The 21104-nt window shown below is 41.8% G+C and overlaps 1 protein-coding gene across 2 annotated transcripts in view; it reads left to right on the plus strand.

Annotated features, from left to right (window-relative positions):
• The window catches only part of GOSR1 (golgi SNAP receptor complex member 1), a 33523-nt gene extending 18928 nt beyond the window's left edge, over positions 1-14595 (plus strand). For both annotated transcript variants that reach the window (XM_084299466.1, XM_084299467.1), the window contains exons 7-9: positions 474-503; positions 9080-9162; positions 10469-14595. In XM_084299466.1, the coding sequence (XP_084155592.1) occupies positions 474-503; positions 9080-9162; positions 10469-10593 (238 nt within the window). In that variant the 3' untranslated portion in view covers positions 10594-14595. The remainder of the gene's footprint in view (positions 1-473; positions 504-9079; positions 9163-10468) is intronic.
• The last annotated feature ends 6509 nt before the right edge of the window (positions 14596-21104 follow it).

The raw sequence follows: 21104 nt of genomic DNA on the forward strand, positions 1-21104 counted from the left end.
TTTGAGATGTTATTACCTGGAACCAAGCTTCAGCTTTTATTTATAATTACTTCTTTTGAGGGGATGGGAAGGAACGACTGGGATTAGAGACCAAAAATAGGAGGTACTTCCTTCTCTAATACTCCTTTCCAAACTGTCCTGGGTATCTTGAACATGTTGGGCTCAGTTAACATTAATTAACCATGAATTAAGGAACTCATTCCACCTTTCTGTCTGCAGGGCAGTTCATGTTCTCCTGAGCATCTGCTCTTGCATACAGTCGGTGCTGCGGTAGGGGACACTGTGCGTCTTCTCCAGAGACTCTCATTGCATATATCCACCACATCTGTGTTGTAGGGAAAAGTGACAGAGTCCTGAAATACTCCAAGGGCAAATTTGTTAAGGATTGTGTCATGGAGATCCTTGATGTAATGGTCAAAAATACTTTTGTGCTCATTCCTTTTTTTAACTTTTTTTTTCTTTTTGGCTTTCAGCTCAGATCGGCTGATAGAAGAAACAATAAGGTAGGAATGAATTCACTAATTTTCATTATTTTCTATACAATCAGTGTTTACACTGAACTGTGTCCAAAGATATCAGTCATTTTATTTATACAATAACTGTATTGTTTGTAACTCATACGCAGTACTACAATGAAATGGGGTTTTATTTCTGCTATTCAGTATTGACATAATCATATTGCCAAAATATTTTATTCGTCCTAATTTAGAAAATTTAGGTTTATGTTCGAAAGTGAATAGCTTCTTTAAAAACAATGGGAGTGACTGAGCAAAGGAAATCTTGGGTTGAGCTATCAATATCAAGGTCTATTCCAATAGTGGAGCTGTTTCTTCTCATAGTGACAGTCTTCTGCAGCATGACTTCCTGTAATCCTTTGACATGTTCAGCTTCCTAATATGCAGCTGATATTGGTAAGAGCTTTTACCTTACAGGCTTGAACGATTATTACTGTTGTATAGTTACTTATCTTTTGTTTTTTTTTGCACTGTTTGAATGCTGGAGTGCTGCCTTCTCTAACTGATTTAGAAATTTTAGAACCATAGCATTATAAATTACTTCTATCATCTGTGCCCTTCCTGGTCTTCCATTGAACTCTGGGATTTTGAAAACCAATAATTCAGAGTGCCGACTTAATGGTTTTAAGTTTTAGATTATTGCTTTAAAAAAAAAGAGGAAGAAAGAAAGCAAGATATGGTTTCAGATAATGCATGTACTGGCAGAAGTGATGAAGATGAGTAATTAGAGGTGCAGCAAGGCTCTGTGTCCATTAAGGTCTGGCTAGCTTAAGTACCTCCAGTGGGCTCAGTATAATTAACATGGTGGAAGAATGTGTTAAACCACTACATTAATGTGCTATGATGAACCAGAAGTGGTCAGCACAATAATGTCTGAAAATGTGGATGCGATGTCTCCACAGCCTCATATTTGCCAAACTTAGCCCAGTTACTGTGAGTCTTTGTTTTATTTGGGTTCCAGTCTTTCCCTGATTAAAGATCCTCTCCTTTATTGCTGTGCTTGTAGCCCTACTTTTCCATCTTGTAAAAACACTCACTATTTATTGAATCTCTTCCTTGCTGCCACTCCAGTAACGAAGGCATTAAAAGGCCTGTGATGACTTTCTGAGCTTTCTGTCCTGCAAAATGACTCGTACATGTAGCGTTTGAGCTCTTTGCCTAGCCTCATGATGACCTGTCCCCTGAGAAGCTCGGCTGGGAGCTCCTTGCTGCCATTAAAGCGTTCCTCTCGTTAGTAGATGAACTTTGGTTTTAGGAGGCTGGATTTCAGCACTCCTTCTTGCATCGCGTGTTGTCTGTTGTAAGTGAACTTCTTGTGGCTGTTGCCCAAAATGTTCTACGCTTATTTTTGTAGAAGAAGAGTTTGTTTGGTAACTACATCACACAGGAGATGTAATTTCATGTTATATTATTTTAGTTAAATTCCGTCTCTGTTGAAGCCAGGGTGATTTTTTAAAATTTTACTCTCCATCCCTAGTAATTGCAAGTACTCAGCTGTGATGTTAATTGATGGTAAACCCTGCTGCATTTTAAGTGAATTCACCGGATAGAAATTTATTCGATGTCTGATTATCAATTGCTTTATCTGTTGTAAACCAACAAAACGATGGGACTGTGGAGGGGAAGCTGTTTGAATTCCTTGAGTAAAGTGAGACATCATTAGCTCATTCTGGCGACTAATGCTGTCTTGTCTTCAAGAGCTACATCTGCTATAGTTCATTACTCATATTATTTGGGTGTAATTCAGGAAGTTATGAGATCACTTTGCATTTTTTTAGGAGTTGTTGTTAAGCAGCACTCTAAACACTGGAAAGCATTTTTCAGTGAGTGCAGTGGCTTTTGCTGGTAAGCTGCATGCTGGTGACCCCATTGGCAGTGACCCCACAGAGAACCCTAACTGTGAAACTCCTGCTCTGCCTTTCTGCATAGAACAGAACTGAAGAAGTGCAGATCCTGACTTTCCTGTGTATGGCTCCTCCACGGGACCAAACATACTTGCAAGAGAATTTAGGGGTACCTCAGCTGAAATTATTAAGTGACAAGTAGGGCTGTCATTCAGATGTTTTGTTAGTGCTAAAATTAAAATCAATTTTTAAATGAATTGTGTGACACAGGTTCTTACTGCAGCATATTTCTTTCCAGAAAGGAGTGGGATGTGATAGTTTGTACTGCAGTTCTTTTGGAACAGTGTTCACTTGTCTTGGGCATATTTAAATATAAGCATAGATTTTGCTTAATTTGTTTGGTGTTCTCAGGTTTTCATTTTCAAACATTATCACTTTCTCAGAATAGCAAATGATTTATTTCTTGTTTTCCAACAACTTGTATTTTTAGGTTGGTTCGCTTTGAAAATTTGTTATAGTTTTGCCCGTGTAGTGTGGTCGGTTCTTTTGGTTTTATAATAATCAGCCTGACTGAGGCTGATTTGTCAGATTTATATATTAACAGATTGGACTACTACGCTTCCACTTAGAAGCTGGACCAAACCCATAGATTAAATAAAGAAAAAAAATCTTCATGTATACTAGGGTACTCCTTTGGGTAATAATTAGGATTTAATAAAAGGGAAAAATTCAATTGCATTAAATCCTGCCTTTACAGAATGGGAAGGTATGAATTAGTTTTTGAGACTTAGCTGTTTTCAGAAGAGCCTTCCAGAGTCTGGGCAAAGTCACATGCTTTTCTGGAGAGATGTTCCTTTTGTTTTCATTTTAGCTTTCATCAAAAGATGAAATAAGCTTTAAAGTAATTTGAAAGATTATGCGTGTGTGTATATATATGAAATTATATATATATATATATATACGTATACACAGAGAATAAGCAATCTAGTCAGAATTGTTATCAATTTAAAAGTAGAGCTTGCATTTCTATGCATAGTCACAGAGTCCATTCCCTTAGTCACAGATGTTGTCATGAATTTAAATGAGCAAGTATGATTCATGGAGTACAAAATGAAGCAGAAGTTCCCGTAACACATAAATTATTTGATTTTTGAAAACACGTCTTGTTCCTTTGGAGTTTTGTTTTAGTTCTGAACCAATATATATTTGACTGAGCTGCCTCAACGGATGAAACAAGGAGTTGACTTTTGGTACATTTTGCTTGATAACATGCTGTGTAGATATGGCTGCTATGTGAGGTAAAAATACCCAACAGCTTGAACATTTGTCTAGGTAAAAACATTTGGCTTCCAAGTCAAGCAGCTTTAAAAGTGTAGCTTGCATGTTAGACTAGTTTGAATTCGGTAATGGCTGGAAATGTTTATTACTGTGTACTTTTTCATGCTAGTGAAAACTGCAGACTTTTTGAAGACAAATTTGGTTGCTCGCATACCTACAGCACTACTGAACATTCAAGGACAAACTAGAAATGTAAGTGAAATTTTGGGGAAAGACTGTTACTAGTGAAGAAATTTGAGATACCCCTTGCTAATTCATGGAAGAGATGGATGGCTCTTTGTGGTTGTGACCCCAGGCTTACCCAGAAGAGATTCCTCCAGCTCGGCAGCAGTCATTAATGCTGTATTTGAGCAGCGCTTTACTATTAAATTTAGAGGGCAGAATACCATCTGTTTTTAGGAACTTGGTTTACACCCATCTCTGGTAGTTCAATCCAGTGCCGCGCTGAGAATAGTTCATGCTATTTCCAAGTGAATTGTTAAGTCAGGGTCATCTTGGAATCACCTGACACTGATGCAGATGGTCTGAATTTATACACAGACTGTTTTTGGATCAGAGGAGAGAAACTGAAATATGTGAAGAAGAGAAATTTGGCATTTCTTTCTTGTTTGAGACCTGTCTATGCATTATAAACACTCTTGTGCATGTAGATAAGCTGCAGGTCTGCCTCGTCACACTGTTCACAACAGTGAACTAGTGGAAAAAAGTTGTCTGTTTCCACCCTTAGATATAAATTAAATCAGCTGAATAAACTGAAACAGAAAGCTCGAGATGTACAATAAAAAATGATTTTCTTTGTCTTCCATATTACATTTGTAAATGGAGATTAACGTTGGACGTGCTGTCATGAATCCAGGGCACGGGGTTATGTTTTAAGTAGTTGGGTTACAATTGGAGTTTTTAATTTTCTGCAATGTTTCCACTCTTGTGACATGGACTAGCAGAAATGTATTGTGACTGGTAATCATCAGTTAAGAAGAAATAAGGAACCAAACAAAGGAGCTTGGGAAAATTGGAGGATCAGAATCCATTATCACTTTCCAGGAATGTCTCAACAAGGGATCATCATTATGTTGAAAAAAAGTGTGCCTTTAAACCTTATTTCAGTGTACTGCTGAATAATTTAGTATAGTTGGATCTTCCACAGGTAGGAAAGAGATAATAGATTCCAGTAAGAAGGATATAATCTGTTGTCGTAAATGTGAAATAGAAGTTTCAAACAAAATAAAATTATTGTTCTAGGAATAACTTGTTACTGTGTCAAGCAACTAAAAGGGACAGATACTGGGAAGGGAAAATGATTAATTTTTTTATTTAAAAAAAAAGCATTTGTCAGTAAACAAATGGTAACAGTGAGTTAATGAGCATGTGTTAGGGATGGGAAGGGAAATGAAACTGTTTATTGAAGGATATGAGGAAGCCTAAATACTCGAGACTGTACAAAGACCGGTTGGGGGACTAGCTCTGAAGAGTCATGTGTTTTCCTCTGGGTAGTGCTTAAATTTAATAGCCTCAGGTTCACAAATACAAAGGCTTAGTAGGTAAACCAGTTAATGTTCTGAGTAATCAAATTATACATGCAGAACGGTGCTTTCTACTTGAATTTTGATTTCTGAATGGCAGCTAGCATCCAGTCAACCTCTTGTTTGTGGACATCACAATGGCCATATGACAGTAAAACTTAAAAATGGCAATCGTTACTTTTTTTTTCTCTTTAAAGCACATGAGTAAAACTACCCCGTTGTGCTAACATATTCAGAATCCTGAGAGGGGAAAAAAAAAAGGTTCCAACCTTGTCATCCATAAACTTAAACGGTTCTGTCATGCCTTTTTATAAGAAATGGACAGTTTCACTCATCAGATACTAAAGCTTGAACCCTGTATTCCATCATAATCTGCTAGAACCATTTCCAAAGGCATGCTGGAGGTGTCTCAGGAACACTTTATATCCTGGCAGTCGCCTCGTATTTTCACTTCTGTAAATTAATGGATGCCTTAATGAGTCTTTGGATGCATCTTACGAAAACACGTGGCTTAATTCAGGAGTGTATTGAGAGATGATGTATTAAAATTTCATTTGGACAAGTATCAAGCCAGCGTGGAGGCATAAGATAAGAAGCTGCAGGTTACTGAGCAAGTTTTCCTGTGTACAGTGATGAAGTCTTTTATTCCAGCTCAGTGCCTAATAATTCCAAATTCACTGAGTGCTTTTCTCAATAACAAATCCAATGTTTTTGTGAGTTTATTTTTTACTTTAGGAAGCTAAACGACCCGTATGCTGAGTTGTAAATATGTAATCTGTCAAATGCTGTATCTTCTCACATAGGATGCAGTTTGGTATATTTACTGTTCTAATTTTGTAGCCCCTTTTTTCAGCCCTAGATCGTGACTGCTTTTCTGTATTGATCTACAGCTGTTATTCTTTGTTGAGAATTTCTGTTGGCACCTTCTCTGACTTGCTGTTCATTAAACTCTCATGCACTGTTGGTAGAGGCAGTGAGCAATGCTGTTTTTTATTCCTTCTGTTACCTAATTTTCACTTTCTCTTCTTGTAATTCTCTCCTAAAAAGGACAAACTTTGTCCTATAAAGGTCGCCTGTGTAATCAAATCGGTTGCATTCATGGGTCAGGTGAGTTGGGGTATCCCCAACACCAACCACATGCAACTTGCTGTGTGTCACTACTTACATGGTTTAAGAGGAGAAGCTTTGCAGGCTTTTTTCGGTTCTTTTTGCACAAATGAAGGGCCGTGGTTAGCTGATTGTGGCAAGCTCCAGCTGAACACCAAGGAGGCAGCTGCAAGCCCTGTTGCTTCCAGTTAGCCCTGAGCTCCATTTTCACTTTCTGTTGATTCAGCACTTCAGAAGTATGAAGCAAAAAATGCAAAAATACAAAATGCTGCAGGTTTTTATTAGTTGTGCACAGAAGCTTCCATTTTGTTGTGTTTTTTTTTTTTTTTTTTTTTTTTAATGAATCTAAAACCTCAAAACACTATTAACATGTTAAATCTGTTCTCCTAGAGATGCTGATTCGAAATGTTAACTTTTTGCCTGCATGTTTTCAAACTGTTTATTCTCTTTATGAATGATAAGCTCCCAGATCCTTCTGTAGGTTCAAGTTCCCCTGAATGCTAATGTAACCTTAAAATAATTGATCAATCTGCCTTGTCAATGCGTCTTACTCTGTTCACAAGGCCTTGCAGTGCAGACTTTTGGGGAGAATCTTTTTACGTTTGCCTGGCACACGATATGAAGGCTGACAGTAGTATGTCAGGGGCAGCTTGTGATGGAGCGGGTGGATTGAATGGAAAGGAGCCCAAATGAGCTTGCAGCTCCAGAAATCCTTTAGGGCTCATTGATCTGGGCTCTTTCCTTAAGATGTCTGTGAATTGTGATGCTGACTTCTTGCTACAGGTTTGAAGGGACAATTGTTAGGCTTGGCTCTGCTGGGTTTTGCCAGCTATTTTTACGTTGTTGGCTGTAGCGTCCTAGTAGAAAAGCCAGTGCTATGTCAGGTGGTCCAAAGCTGCTCATTTCGGAAATTTGTTCAGAGAGAAACCTGCAATGAAATGCATCAAGTGGTCTTCGTTACAAAAATGGGAGGAATGCCAATACTATGTTGAATAAGTGCAGAAATAGTCTGCGTGCATGCCTCTTCCTACCAGATTTACCTGGGAAGGTGCACCAAGATGGGCGAGGGTGCTTTGCTACCTCACGTACCAAAATGCCACGTCAGCTGAAGTATATTAGTACTAGTATCTGAACAAATGGTGTTTCATCATTTTAACTGATTTTTGTACCATGCTTGGGTACAGAAACCAAGGGTGAGCAAGCATAAAATGCTCTTGAAGGTTGGATATGTGTATTTGGTAAACGATGCGTTCTCCTGTCCATTTATTTTCCTGGGAGATGACAGCTTTAGTTCCCTTTCCTCACAGTTCTCTCCGTGGTGGTGTCGTTCCACTTTACTTTGTTCTCCCAGAACCCTTTCCCTCCATATTTAAGGCTTAGAAACTTCTCCAAGCACTTCTTTTAATCATTGTTATTCATGTAAGTATAGTCAGTAGCAATATAGGTGTCATTTTTTGAGTTTTTATCCGGCAATGTTGTATTTATGCCCTACTTTGTTTCTCTCTGAACTGCTGCCAGCTGAGGAGAGCAGTATTTCTCCTGCTGTTCCTTCTTAAGCACTGCATCTCCAGAACCTAACCTTTTATATATTGTTTCTCTTCATGTGAATGAGGGTGTTTGTCAAGGCAAAGCTACTGCATTCAGAGTAGCTATGTGAAATACTACCTGGGGCTATATAGTAATAGCATACCCTTCCGATTTTCATTGCATAGCTGTTGGTTTTATGGGCTGAAGAGAAATGTTTAAAAAAAAAAAAGCCAGCTGACTATTTGTTTAAAATGCTTATGTGAATATGTTATTTAAATAAAATAGAGCACAGTTCGAAATGGGAAACTTTATTTTATATTCACCTGTGTTGTGTTCTTTTATTTGGATAAAGTACGTACAACTGGACTGTGTATTATTAAAGAAGCAGAGTGTGAAAAATGGTATTCCCATGCATGACATACTTAATTAGGACCAAAGTTCAAAAATGTGTTTTATCTGTGCTATGAAAGAAGTATCATTTGATATGATTTAATTATACACCAGCTTTGTTAACTCCAGCTTGTGGAAAACAGTGAAGTTGGGCGTGCTGGGACATGAATACAGGAGAATCCAGGCTTTGCCCTCTTACCTGGAGAGAGGACAGGATTAATCCTGAGTCAAACAAAGTAAACCCCAACACTTCATTGTGTTCAAAGGTCTTCAAAGACCCAGTGACTGTGTTCAGAAGCCTTTTGTGTAAAGCTCCCTGAGCTGTGTTCTCAAACTGCCCTTCAATCTCCTCTCAACCAGCACATTCCCTTTGTAAATAGATTTTTAATAGTGAAGCAGCTCTTATTTGTGTAATACTTCTATAGTAATTTTATCTTGATGGTAGAAAAGAATGTTAATATGCCCTCTGGAGTGAAAGTAAGCCTGGTGCTTTTCTGATAAAACAAAATTCTGAACTTAAACCTTAGGCTGGAAGATTACCGTTCGGTGTGCTTGTAATGGAACATCCTTTTTGTTGGGGGCTGGGGAGGAGATGTCCCAAAAGCCTGCCTCTTTCAAGAAATCGGTGTTTTCAGTTGTTAATGGCTTATATGAAAAAAAGAGAAATCATTTAAGTGTAAAAGATAGAGATTAATGGAAAAAAATGTTGTTTCATTCATATTGCTTCACCTCATTCATTGTTCTCTAAAGGAGTGCTCCCTGCTCGCTTTCCTGTTGTTGTAGCTGGAGATTATTCTTAGCACCAGCGACTTGATCCACTCTTTTCTTTCTCCAGCATCGCCATGGCAACTAAAGAAAATATGACTTCGCAGAGAGGGATGTTGAAGTCAATACAAAGCAAGATGAATACCTTGGCTAGTATCCTTTCTTAAAAAAAATGTACTGCCGGAGCACAAGAAGAGGTATAGTAACATTTTTTTCAGCACATCATTTAGGGATCAAAATGCTTTGCAATGCTAAAGGCTGTATAGTCCACAGTGGTCTTGGCACTAGTGACAAATAGGCTTTTTTCCCCAGTGTCACTTTCTTAATCTAAGTGAAGTATCTTAATGATGAATGCGGTGAACAAGTTGGCTTTGCTTAACTTTGAACACTGTATATAGATCAGTATCTTTAATTTTCACATAGAGATCTGCAACAGCATTTAATGGCCTTCCCTGCTATACATCTTCTTAAAAGTGTAATACCTTGCTTTTTTTTTGACTTCAAGATGGTCCAGAGCTAAAGCTTGGCATAGATTGCTGCTTGTTATGGTTTACAGGCGAGTACTCATGGCCTGACAGTCTTGCAGACATCAAGATTTTGGTTCCTTGGTTTCTCTCCATACTTGGTGCTTGTGGCTGAAAGTATGTGCCGGGTTGTCAAGTCATGCACGGTTGTCGTTCTCCCCCTTACTCCTTCCTCTCTGTCATAAGGGCCCAAGCAGCATTAGTGTCATCTGATTAGACAGATTACATCCTGAAGAGATGTATCTTGGTGAGCCATAAATTTCATTACAGTTTTTAGCAATTGGCAAGAACAACAACAAAAAAAAATTCAATAAGCTTTGGTCTTAAAGGATTCTTGGTTCCAAAGACATGAAACTCTGAAACTGATTATCTTGCTCGCTGTTGTATTTTTGTACATTAAAAGATAGATTTGCATTATTATGATTTCACAGTAGGAGGAGTTTTTTGTTCTATACAGGGAATAGTGCATATTCATGTAACGTGCATGCTTTTCTCTGTCAAATGCCTTTGGTTGTTCCCTTCACCAGTAACTGTTAAGTTTCATTTTTTTTTTTTAACTTTCATTAAATACCACAGATGTTATATATAGTTGCTCTATTTTTTTCATTCTCATTCAAGTGTTATTAAAAGTAGCTAAGCCTCACATTCAGGGTTATATCAAGCACTGGTAATTTAGGTGATCAAATACTAAATTCTATGTAAAAGTGAACTCTGAGCTGCTCTGTCACCTCTCTTCTCTGATTGTCTGATTAGTAGTAGTACAGTTTAAATCCTGCTAACTGTCTGTAAGTTTTTGTTTTTAATTGCATTTGCTTTCTCCAGCTTGGGAGTAGTTCTGCATTTCTTGCAATGTTGCCGACTTCCACATGCAGAATTTGGGGCTTGTTAATAAAAACACTGGCTTTTGATATGACCTTGACTCAGCCTCCCTAAAGATCGGTTTCCAGCAGTGAACAGCCTGATTCAAAGGATCAACCTTCGGAAACGACGAGATTCTTTCATCTTGGGTGGCGTCATTGGTATCTGTACCATCCTACTGCTGCTCTATGCTTTTCATTGATGGATGTGCCCTCGTGGACTCTGCTAAACTCATCACCACCATCCCTCCCCCCCCCAGTCAAAGAAAAGTGAGTGGGGGAAGAGACAGACTTGGAACAGCCTGCTCTTTGTGGCTGGGAGTATCAGCATGATGTCTAAAGTTTAGGATGGTAAACTGTGACACTGGTTTTGGGTTGAAGCTGCAGTGTTTCTCCTTCCCTGCCGTGCATCTTCCTTTGGTTAAATTAGATGGTCTTATTTTTTTTTTTTTTCTCTTTAATTGCCTTTTTCACTGCAAGGTAAGTAAACATGGGACTCTTAACAAAACCAGTAGAACAGCTGCTGTGCTCAGTGGTGCTGGTGGTCTGTTGTTGGCTGGTAGGTGGAGAAAGTGTTAGGCTTTCCTGGGGTGGAAGCTGCAGGAAGCCTGCTGCCCCGCTAGGCCAAGCACAGTACTGAACACTTTTGCCCTATGAGAAGAATATTGCAGCTTTAAGCCATCAGGTTGCTCTACTACTAAATACATGTTCTGTAATTCTTTTTAACTCATGGCTGAGATACTAGTTATTTCTGCGTTATTTGTGCTGTGAAAACTGTGCTTCACGCAAATTCCTCAAAGAAAAAAAGGATTGTTCAGTTCACTTTTTGCACAGAATATGAATAAACCACCCTCTGAGGAACATTTATAGTTTTTTTTTTTTTTTTCTTTTTGTGGCTTTAAAGGGACTAAAAAGTCCCCTTTTGTAAAAAGGGAGCACAGTGTCCTAGCAGCTGTTTACCATAGTGTTCAGTCATCTGAAACGTGACCAAACGTGAGTTCACCTGAAAGCAGTCTTTTGGGTGCAAATACTTGGGTTCTGGATGACATCATAAAGGTCTTTGTAAAGATGTGATTGAAAAGCCTATATTGTAATTTACATAAAGTTATTCTAATAGCATTAATATTTTTACACTGTAAGTAAGATGTAATCTAAACTGTCAATTGGAAATTAAAATTATGATGGTTATAGCTGAGGCAAATGTATCTAAGTGCAAAAGTTTGGGACATGCCTCCTCATAGTAAAGAGCTGAATGTATGAATGGTGAAGCAAGTTTCATTTACCATTATCTGGGGGGAAGTTTTTGTTTCTTGTCCAGACATGGAACATGAACCCTGTTGTGTTTGTGTCAATAAACAAAACCGATGTCAGGAATGGCTTTGATATTGCAGATTCACAAGTTACGGATTTCTTCTGCTCTCTCAACGTCTCTTTTTCCATCTGTCAAATCATAACCCACTAAATTGAAACTGAGGCACTGGAATCTCTTTCTAAGAACTTGATTAACTCTTTTCGCAGTGAATTTACAGTGCTTCTAACTGGTTTCATATATGCCATTACCCACAAATGCCAGGTAGTCTCCGGGTTCTCTTCTGGAACGGAGTCTAGTGGGACAGTCGCAATATTTTTACTGCTTTTTATAGTGTCTGTGAAGTACCTGTCGGAGGGAATAGAGACTTGTGCCTGTCTAGTGTGCAAAACCACACTGTTGCACCTAAAATGTTTGTATGGATTTGGAGGTTTATTTGCAGAATAGTAACTTTGTGCTAAAAAGTCTACGGGGACTTCTAATCAGCCATCTTGTCATTTGGGATTCGAAAGCATTTGGAATGGATACATGTAAAATGGTGGGGCTCGTATTTTAAATAAAGGGTGATTTATTTGGATGATCTGGGAATGTTCCTGGTTTGAAATAAAATGTTCATTAAAAGGGTTTATGGAAAACCGTGATGGGTAAAGGAAGTTTATTAATGAATCTGTGTGTTGGGAGATCAAACCTCATTTCCCCTGATGCTTTTTCTTTGATTCCAGCCCCACAGGATCCTGATCAGCAGTTGTCCTTCTGTTTAGGATTTGTAGGATTTGATCGCTATATAGTTGGCAGTATAAGATCTGCAGTATCGTAAATAAATTCATTTACTTAATCTTAAAATCAGTCTTTTTTACTGGACTTAATTGATTATTTGGTGCATATATTTAATCTTATTGTGTGATAAAGCTGCTATGGAAAATGTGTAGATTATAATAAATATGTAAACATGATTGATTTTTCATGTTATGAAGATGTTATGGAGGAACTGATATATTTTAGTACAAAATAATAGAAATATGCTGAATTATCTCTGATAAAGCTTTACTGGAAGTGGTTTCAGTATTTACAACCCCTCTATGATTTTTATTTATGTTGGTTTTGCATTGGAAAATACGTTTAATTAATCTTGTAATCTCCCATTCATTATCTTCTCCTCTAGCTATGTGAGCGGGCATTTTGCATTGCTCTCTGAAGTGATGTGCTTGCACATAGCCAAAGGGGAAAGACTTGTTAATTCTCCTGAATAATGCTCCTGAATGTCTCTGATAACATGAACCTGTAGGTGGGACAAGGGACTGTTAAAAGGAAAACGGGGTTGTACATTTAATCTCAAATTCCAAAATACAGGTTTGTGCGTCTCCTATTGCTAGATATGTTCTCTAAGTTTTTTCTTCAGTATAGTTCCTCTTGCTCTAAGGAAGAAAAAGTCCTTAAAGAATTCTCATTTCTGCAATTCCTGGCAAAGCTGCAATTTTGAAACTCATCCAAGCAGAATTGTGCTGAGAAAATTGTTAGTAAGCCATAGAAATGAAGTGAGTAAATCCACATTTCTGCAGGGCACGTAGTTTCCTTCTCCTTTTTAAAGTTCTTCTTTATTCTTGCCAGTACACAAACACCAACTTTAAACCTGTCCACCAACCCCTTGGGTAAGCGTTAGAACACAAGAGATCCTTTTGATCCCCCAAATGGACACAAATATTTTTAGGCTTTTTTTTTTTTTTTTTTTTTTGTATGTGTTTCTCTGATCTTTGTGCTCCAGTTGCTTGAGCACAGGGGGCATGGGGACAGCACCAGGTGTTGCACATTCAAGTGCTGAGCATTTGGGTGGCCACAACCCAGAGCACAGCTGAAGCTTATCCTTGCCTCTCGCTGGAGGGTGTGCAAGCAAGGCTGGAGGCAGGGCTTCGCCAGCCCAGAAGGGACCTGGGACCAAGCAACGCGGTGCTTCTCCTAGGGTGAGTTTGCCCTTCCTTGGGGAGGCACATTTTTCTAAATCAATTCTGAGTTCATCAGCTTTTGGATATCACGGTGTGCTGTAGTGTGATGAATCCAGGAGGAATTTAATCAACTAGACTTTTTTGTTTGTAGCTTTACAAGCAATTTCTTTTGGAAAGCCTTAAGATCACTGTGAGAAGAAAGAGTCGTTTCTCACTGGGTGTCGAAAACGAATGAGCGAAAGTAGGAGTTTTTATAGGTGATGTGAAAGTTTCAGATAAGTTTGTCAACTGCTTGTCCTCAAGGGCTGTGCTCTCAGAGGAACTGTGTTCCTGAAGCTCCCCCAAAACTGCTACGCAGGGAGTGGAGGCTGGTCCACCACTTCTGGTTGTGAGACTCAATCAGGATTGTTTTAGTTCCCTAAACCTAGCAGCTTGTTTCCCAAGATCACTTAATGCATGATCTTTTCTTACGTTTTTTTTTGTTTTGTTTTGTTTTCCCAAAACTTTTACCTCTCCTTCTTTTTTCAAATAACAGCTATATCACTCTTGAAGGAAGAAATAGTTCTTAAACTCCTAATAACGGTACTAGATTTTGCAGTCCTTCAGAGCAGTGGTCCTATTTAGCAATGTAAAAAGAGTCTACAATGAAAAACACAGTGAGACAAAACTGAGCTATATTCCAGGTGAAATCCTCTTGGTGCCCATATCTGATGTGCTGACTGGATATTTGAAACCAGTGTGATGCTTTCAGCCCTGAATATATAAGCGGTTGTTGGTCTGTCTGCTACAGAGTGAGGAAAGAAGTTGAAATCAACACTCAAGATAACAAAACCCACACACGACTTTCTCACAAAACATCCCAATGCAGACTTTTGTAAATTAGTTTGATTACACTTTCTGATTTTTTTTCTTCTTTTCATGTAGCTACTTGAAACTTGTTTTATTGTATCTGTAATTATTTTTTTCACCTATTGTGCATTCTCTGTATATATTTAAAAAGCTTTGATATGTAATTTAATAATAAATTAGAATTCTAAGCAAGGTGCTTGGTTCTTTCCCCATGATGATTTTACCTACTCGACCTTCTGTGAAGATGCAGAGAAGATTTGATAACTCATCTCTCCAGTTTGGGATTGTCACTGAATGTACACGAGTTTGTTCTCTAGTTTTGTGCTAAATACCAGATGTGTAGGAGCATTCCCTGACCCAGGTACTCAGTTTGGTGGAACCCGTTCCTCCTATCTGTGTGTTCTTGGAGCCCCCTTTTCACCTTCTGTTTCAGGCATCCACTTTGGAAGGGTTTGAATGTAGTAAGGTGATGTTGCTTTGTAGTGCTTTGGCAGAAAGAAACAAGGATGGTTTTCTTTAAAAATAAGCTTTTAGAAGTTTTCTGTATATCCATAGTATGTGACATCAATTCCCAAATGCACACCAAAACTGACATTGTTGTAAAGGTGTTGGGGTGTTCGCCATCTCCTTTTTTAATACACTTCTCTGGGCCTTGATACCTTTTCCCCCCTTCTCTAATCACAACACACATCCCAAAGTAAGCCAGTACTTTGAACACAGACCAAGCAGTTGTAAGAACTCACAACGAAGTTGTGTTGCAGTGTGCAATTACCCAGCACTGCTGCGCTCCGGACAGCCTCCATCCCTGTGTGTTCAAACCGGCGGTGGCATGCCCAAAGAACTGGAAGGGGTTCCTCTACTCATCAGTATCTGGTGTTTCTGTAACTGGTTGCTGCGTTTTGCAATGTCATTCAGATTTATTTTCTCAAACGAGAAAGTCTGGGTGGTGGTGTGATACCTGCCCATCTGCGTAAGAGCCGGAGCGAGGAGAGGTCCTTAGCTTTCTGTCAGCACTGTTGTGCTGTGCCTGTGATGCTGCTTTAAAGAGAAATTTCTGTGTCCTTAATGTGCCTCCTAAATATTCAGGAATGACCATATCCTTTCCCAAGGGAAGGTTTAGGCTGGATGTTTCAAGCTGGAGAGCTAACTTCAGAAACTGCTTTGCAAACGGAGAGGCGGCTCTGCCTCCCGACAGCGGTCAGCGCAGTTCATTCCTCCAGCAACGGCGCTGGTAATAAGTGGTGCATAAAATTCCATCTTCACTTGGATTAGAAAGTAAATTATTAATGGAGCTGAATCCTTTTTTCCAACTCCCCATACATTCAATAATTCATAGTGGCACAAGCGTAAGATTTATATTTTTAACCATCCACCTCCCAGAGTACCGTTGTTTGTGTTGCAAACTGTTGTCCTTCCTGACAGCCTCGGGCTCTTTGTGCATTATGGATCAGCTCTGCTCTGCCCCTTTGGTCCTGGAGTGATTCCCCGAGCAGATTTCCTGCTGAGAGGGAACTGAGCATGCCATGAGAAATTCATAAGGAGAGACGGGAGTGGCTTTGTTTTATCTGTGTGGCTGAACGCAGGATATGTGCTGCTGTGTGGACTGGAGATTTTCTGTTGAAAGGCTCGAAACTCAACGTTTACCAAATGTTCCTTTATACAGAACAGAGGGCTGCAGGTACAGAGACTGCTTGCACTGTCAGGGATGTGCTCGTTGAACACAAAAGCCTTCATCTCACCCCTCTGCAAGCTGTTTGAGGCTTCCACGCCTGTGTGCTGGCGCTCATCTCCTCCTTCATGTCTTCCTGTCACTGCCGCCCTCCTTGGTCTTTGTTCCTAATGGGACCCCAAGGCTTTGCTAACCCACTTCTGGCAGCACGAGTACAGCAGGCGGAAAGCCCTGGCTGTGATCAGTCCCTTTGCCTTTGAAGCAGCGTTTGCAGTTCCCTCATTGTGTATTATTTTCCTGTTGTCTTTCCCCTTTCACGCCCTGTGAATCCTCTGCCAGTGGTGTGATTTTAAGAAGTCTTTTCTGATTGAGTCCTTTCAGGTCTTTGCATCTTGTGATGCTTTTTCCACTCTGCTGCCCTTCAGATCCTCCTCCCTTGCTGGGTGTCTGGCTTCAAGTAGACATTTCAAACACATGAATTAATTTTTGGTCTCATGATTTTCATCTCCTAAAAATTTATCCTTACTTTGAAGTCCAGAGAGGCTGTCCCAGAGATACTTGAAGCTTATCAATCCAAACCACACCTGGAGCTCTGTCTGAAGTCTCATGGATGATACCCACCTCAGTGCAAAAGCACAGCATGCTCTGTCCTCAGTGCTGCAAACAGGTAGACCGGTGCCTTCAGATGCTTTGTTTCTCTACTTATCTTCCTTGCCTATACCCCTCTGTCTCGTGCAAGGTTTGTGGGAGAATATTCTTCATCTTTTGTCTTTCTAAAGATGTATGGGAAAACCTGGTAGCTCCTTGCTGCTGGCTGCAAACCCAAATCCCATTTAGCTGCCAGCTGTATTGTGGAAACTGATGGTGTTACTGGCATGTGTGCCTGCGTCAGTCTGTTACAGACCTGTCAGGCTGCAGACCTGTGCTGAGTTGGCTTCTCTCAGGGTGAAACGCTGCTGAAACATCACATTTTTGAGGGAGCCTTTTCTTGGAGCTCTGCAGGGTGCCCAGGAACATTGCAGGTGGAAAAAGGCATTGTGAACACAGCGGTGGGGTGTCCCTGGGTGGGTCCAGCTGCTGCCACACAAACATTCACTACGTTAGCAAGGAACAGGACTGTGAAAGGGCTTTCTTGCTGCTGCAGGCTGGTGATGACCCAGTGATGGAGCCGGGCCATGGCAGAGGCCTGGAGCTGCTGGGCTGGGCCCGGCCTCCTGAGGCCGAATGGCGCCTGGCTGGTCGGGCACAGAACGGGGCAGGCCTGGATATTTCCCCACTTAGGCCATGAGGGGAGTTCCCTCTAGGTCAGGCATGTCTCAGTAGTGCTAAATTTACTCTAAAATATTACCGAGATGGGGCGGCTTGTGAGTCAGGCCTCTAAAAGCACGCCTCGCTTACATAAAGAAACGCAGCTTGTGAGGAGGCAGAGGGCCACCAGCCTCCCGCGGAGGCCAGGCGGCACTGGTGTGTCTGCCCTCCCGAAATAAACGGGGCTCTGCAGGCAGGGATGGCTCCTCGGGGTCGGTCTGTGCCTGAGAGCAGGGCCGAGATCTGCAGCCACCTCTCCCTGAGTTTCCAGATGTTTCAGGGAGTGTAAATTACTTTTCAACCTCTGTTCTGTCTCAGAGTTAAATAAATGGAACTGGGGGGATGAATAAGTTCATCTGCTCTTGTCCAGGAATATTCAGCTTGGGCTATGCTCTTGTGGGAGAGGAAAGGAGCAATGTGAAAGATGCTGCCATGGGGATTCTGGTTTTTGGTCTTTTCCTTTCACTCAGGTCCATGTATTTGGCCTGTGAAAATCCCCACCTCCTGCAGCAGCTGTGTGTTTGCTAGCTGAACATCCCTGAGCTGTGCAGCTCCCACCACAGCTCAGCTGCACCCAGGGGTGAGCTCCTCACCCTGCCCGAGGTGAGGATGCTCCTGGGCTCGGGGGCTGAGCCCTGGCCCCTCTGCAGGCACAGTGCTGATGGCAGCACTGGGAGTGGAATGGGGGGAGCCTGTGTGTCCCCCTGCTGCTGGTTCAGCTCCTAGAGCTCCAACTTATACCCTCTGTACACGTTGCAATGTGGAAAACAAAATCAAGGTCTAAATAGAGCATCCTTTAAAGATTAAATGTCTTCCCAACATCCTCTTAATGGTTTGCTGCTGCCCTAGCCCAGCTGCTTTGAACCTGTCAGGGTGCAGGGGTTGAGTTGCCCTCTTTCCTTCTGCTGCCCAGATGAAATTGATGACGTGATTGGTTTGCATCGATCCTCGCTGGGAAGGAGTGTAACATACGGGTTTTAGGGGATTGGACCTGAGACCAAATAATTGGAAAAAAATGCTTTAGAACCAGCAGCCTATTATTAAACCTCTCCAAGGCGCAGCGAGATGCAGCGAGCTCAGCAGAAGGAGGCATTTTGCTGTGAAGACTTCCCGTCTTTGTTTCACGCTGTGTGCTATTAAAGCAAACAACCTAACAAGCTTCAGCAACGTTTGGCAGCTCTTGACCAAGAATAGCATCTAACCTTACAGCTAAGCTGGAAACAATGAGGACCATCAGTCTTCACATTTTAGCACATAAACTAGGTGGCTTGGCTCACGGAGAAATCCCCATGACTCTATTTTAGGTAATCTAGAGCTTGCAGGGTGGGAGATTTCATCTTCTGAGGCATCCAGCAGTAACCACCAGAAGGGGAAGGTCCCGATTTAGAGCAGTGCCCTGATCTGCTGAGGCAGTTCGTACTTAGCTGCGCAAGCTGCCTTTTTCTGTTCTCAGTCATATGCGTTCTAACCACCGCTCTTTCTACAAAGTTTGTAGAATATGTCATGTCAGATTTTAAAAAAATATGAGCTTGGGACGTGATGGAAATGTCTGCCTTGTGCCTGTGGGGTCAGCTAGGCTCCTGGTGGAGAGCCTTGTGCAGATGAGTGAGCCGTTGCTGTGCGGCTCTGCCTGCCTCAGTGGCAATCTTAATTTGATCTTAACATCTCCAGCTAATTACCTTTCTGTGAGGAAGAAGATTGGGGTACAATCTGTCTGTTTTGGCCATATTTGAGCTCCAAGCCCCTCGTGTCTGTGCAGATGAGATTGATTTAACAGAGCCAGATGTGTTTGTGCGCTGCTCAGATGCCTGGCGTGGTTGCACACTGCTCCTGCCTGGTTTTGGGGTGGCTGCAGCACCCTGAGCTCTGGCTCGGTCACCCCACAAGCAATGTGCCAAGCCCTTCACTGCACTTTCTACAACAGCATCCAGTGTTATGAGAGAGCAAATTCGTTTTCCCTGTGCTTAATTTGTAGCTCCCATGTGCAGCAAAGTCATGGAAACCAGATGAAGAATTGGTGACCAACTTTTTGTCCCTTGCTTGAACCCCCAAACTCATGCAAATTCATTAGCCAAGACAAACTTAAAGAGGTGAATGGAGAGCCTATAGTGTTTAGTAGAAACCATATGCAACATGGAAATGGGATGTAAACCTCTTGATGTTCCTTGGTGTATCTATTATACATGAGCCATCAGAGCAGCGTATTAATAAAACAGGAGGCTAAAGCACTTGGCACTCCCAGCTCTTTAGTGAAACATCAGAGCAGAGGCTGTCAGCCTCAGTCTTTGAAGCCTGCAACTTGCATCTGCCCAGCTGCTTCAGTGACACGGTCAGGATGCTCGGGGGATGCTCCCATTGAAGGGAGATCTCTCCACTCTCTGCGTGTTGCTTTTTTTTTTATGCTAGCAAGATTCTCCTCCTCCAGGACAAAAATATCCTCCTTTCCTGCTCAGCCTTCTTGCATGCTGGAATTCTTAAGCAGTAAGTGACAAGGCCAAAGATGGGGTTAAAGCAACCTCAGACAGTGTGCTGAGATGCCGACTGGTTCTGTTCCTCGAAAGCTCTCCCCACTGGAGACACTGTCCAGTCTTGTGCATGGGGCCCTTGGTTTTGCTGAAGAATAAGTGAATGACACGGAATTTTATAACTGTCTGAGTTGCTTCTCGATCAAGGCAGACAAAGGTGGCTCTTTGGACCTCCCTGGCACCAGGCTCAAGCTTGCAGAGCTTCTGGGCGAGCAGAGGCAGGAAGGGAGGCTGCTTAGCACCAAGCCTGACCTTGGTGTCAAATAGGATCAGCCGCAGCAGAGGGGAAGGCTGGAGCTGCTTGGCTCTAAGCGTTCGTGGGTGGTGATCCCTAAAACCAGAGAGCAGTTCGAGCAGCTGAAATCCTCACCCTGCTACACAAAGCCGAACATCAGCACTGGTGCAGCGCGAGGGGGGCAGTCGGGAGTGAGAACTAGCAGATGTAGCTAGGCCTGCAGTTTTCAAAGGAACAGACACACCAAAGAAATAGGGTTAATTTGTTCACTTATCTGCAAGCTACAGGGCCCAGTAGGAGGTAGAGAGCGTGCTGTGGAAGAAGGGATGGGGCATGAAGCGGGGGCTGAGCCTGGGTGCGGGGCTGAGCGGCCTCTTACTGGGCACCCCGAGTTCAGAGCCCTGGGCTGTGGTGGATCCAGGGCTGATTATTGTTCCTTTGCTTCCTGAGATGCACGTGAGGGTAACGGAGCTGTGTGCCCAGCAGTTTACAGATGTTTAGTTTGCACCTTTCTCTTGCTTTGAGTACCAGCAGGGGGGGTGTTCCTCCTCCCCAGCCAACACTACAGCTTGATAGGGAAGGAAAAGGTATTTATCATAACGCTGCCTACAAAAATGGCAGGCAGCCCAAAGCTTTCCTGGACCCCACCAGAGGCTGAGAGGTTTGGGTACAGACCGCCAGTCTGTTCACCATGCTGCAGCATGGGCGCAATGAATCCCTAACCCTGGCTGTGGGAGGGGAAGAGCTGAGACACCTCCACGGTGGCCGTGCTCACCAAGAAGCTCAGCACCACTCCTCCCTGCAGCACCGGGCTGAGCTCTGTCCCTTCTGCTCTCTGACGTGCTGCTGTCTGCTGCCAGCTGCTTGTGTGTGTATTTG

Source organism: Netta rufina, assembly GCF_964035555.1.
Source record: "Netta rufina genome assembly, chromosome: 21".
NCBI lineage: Eukaryota > Metazoa > Chordata > Aves > Anseriformes > Anatidae > Netta > Netta rufina.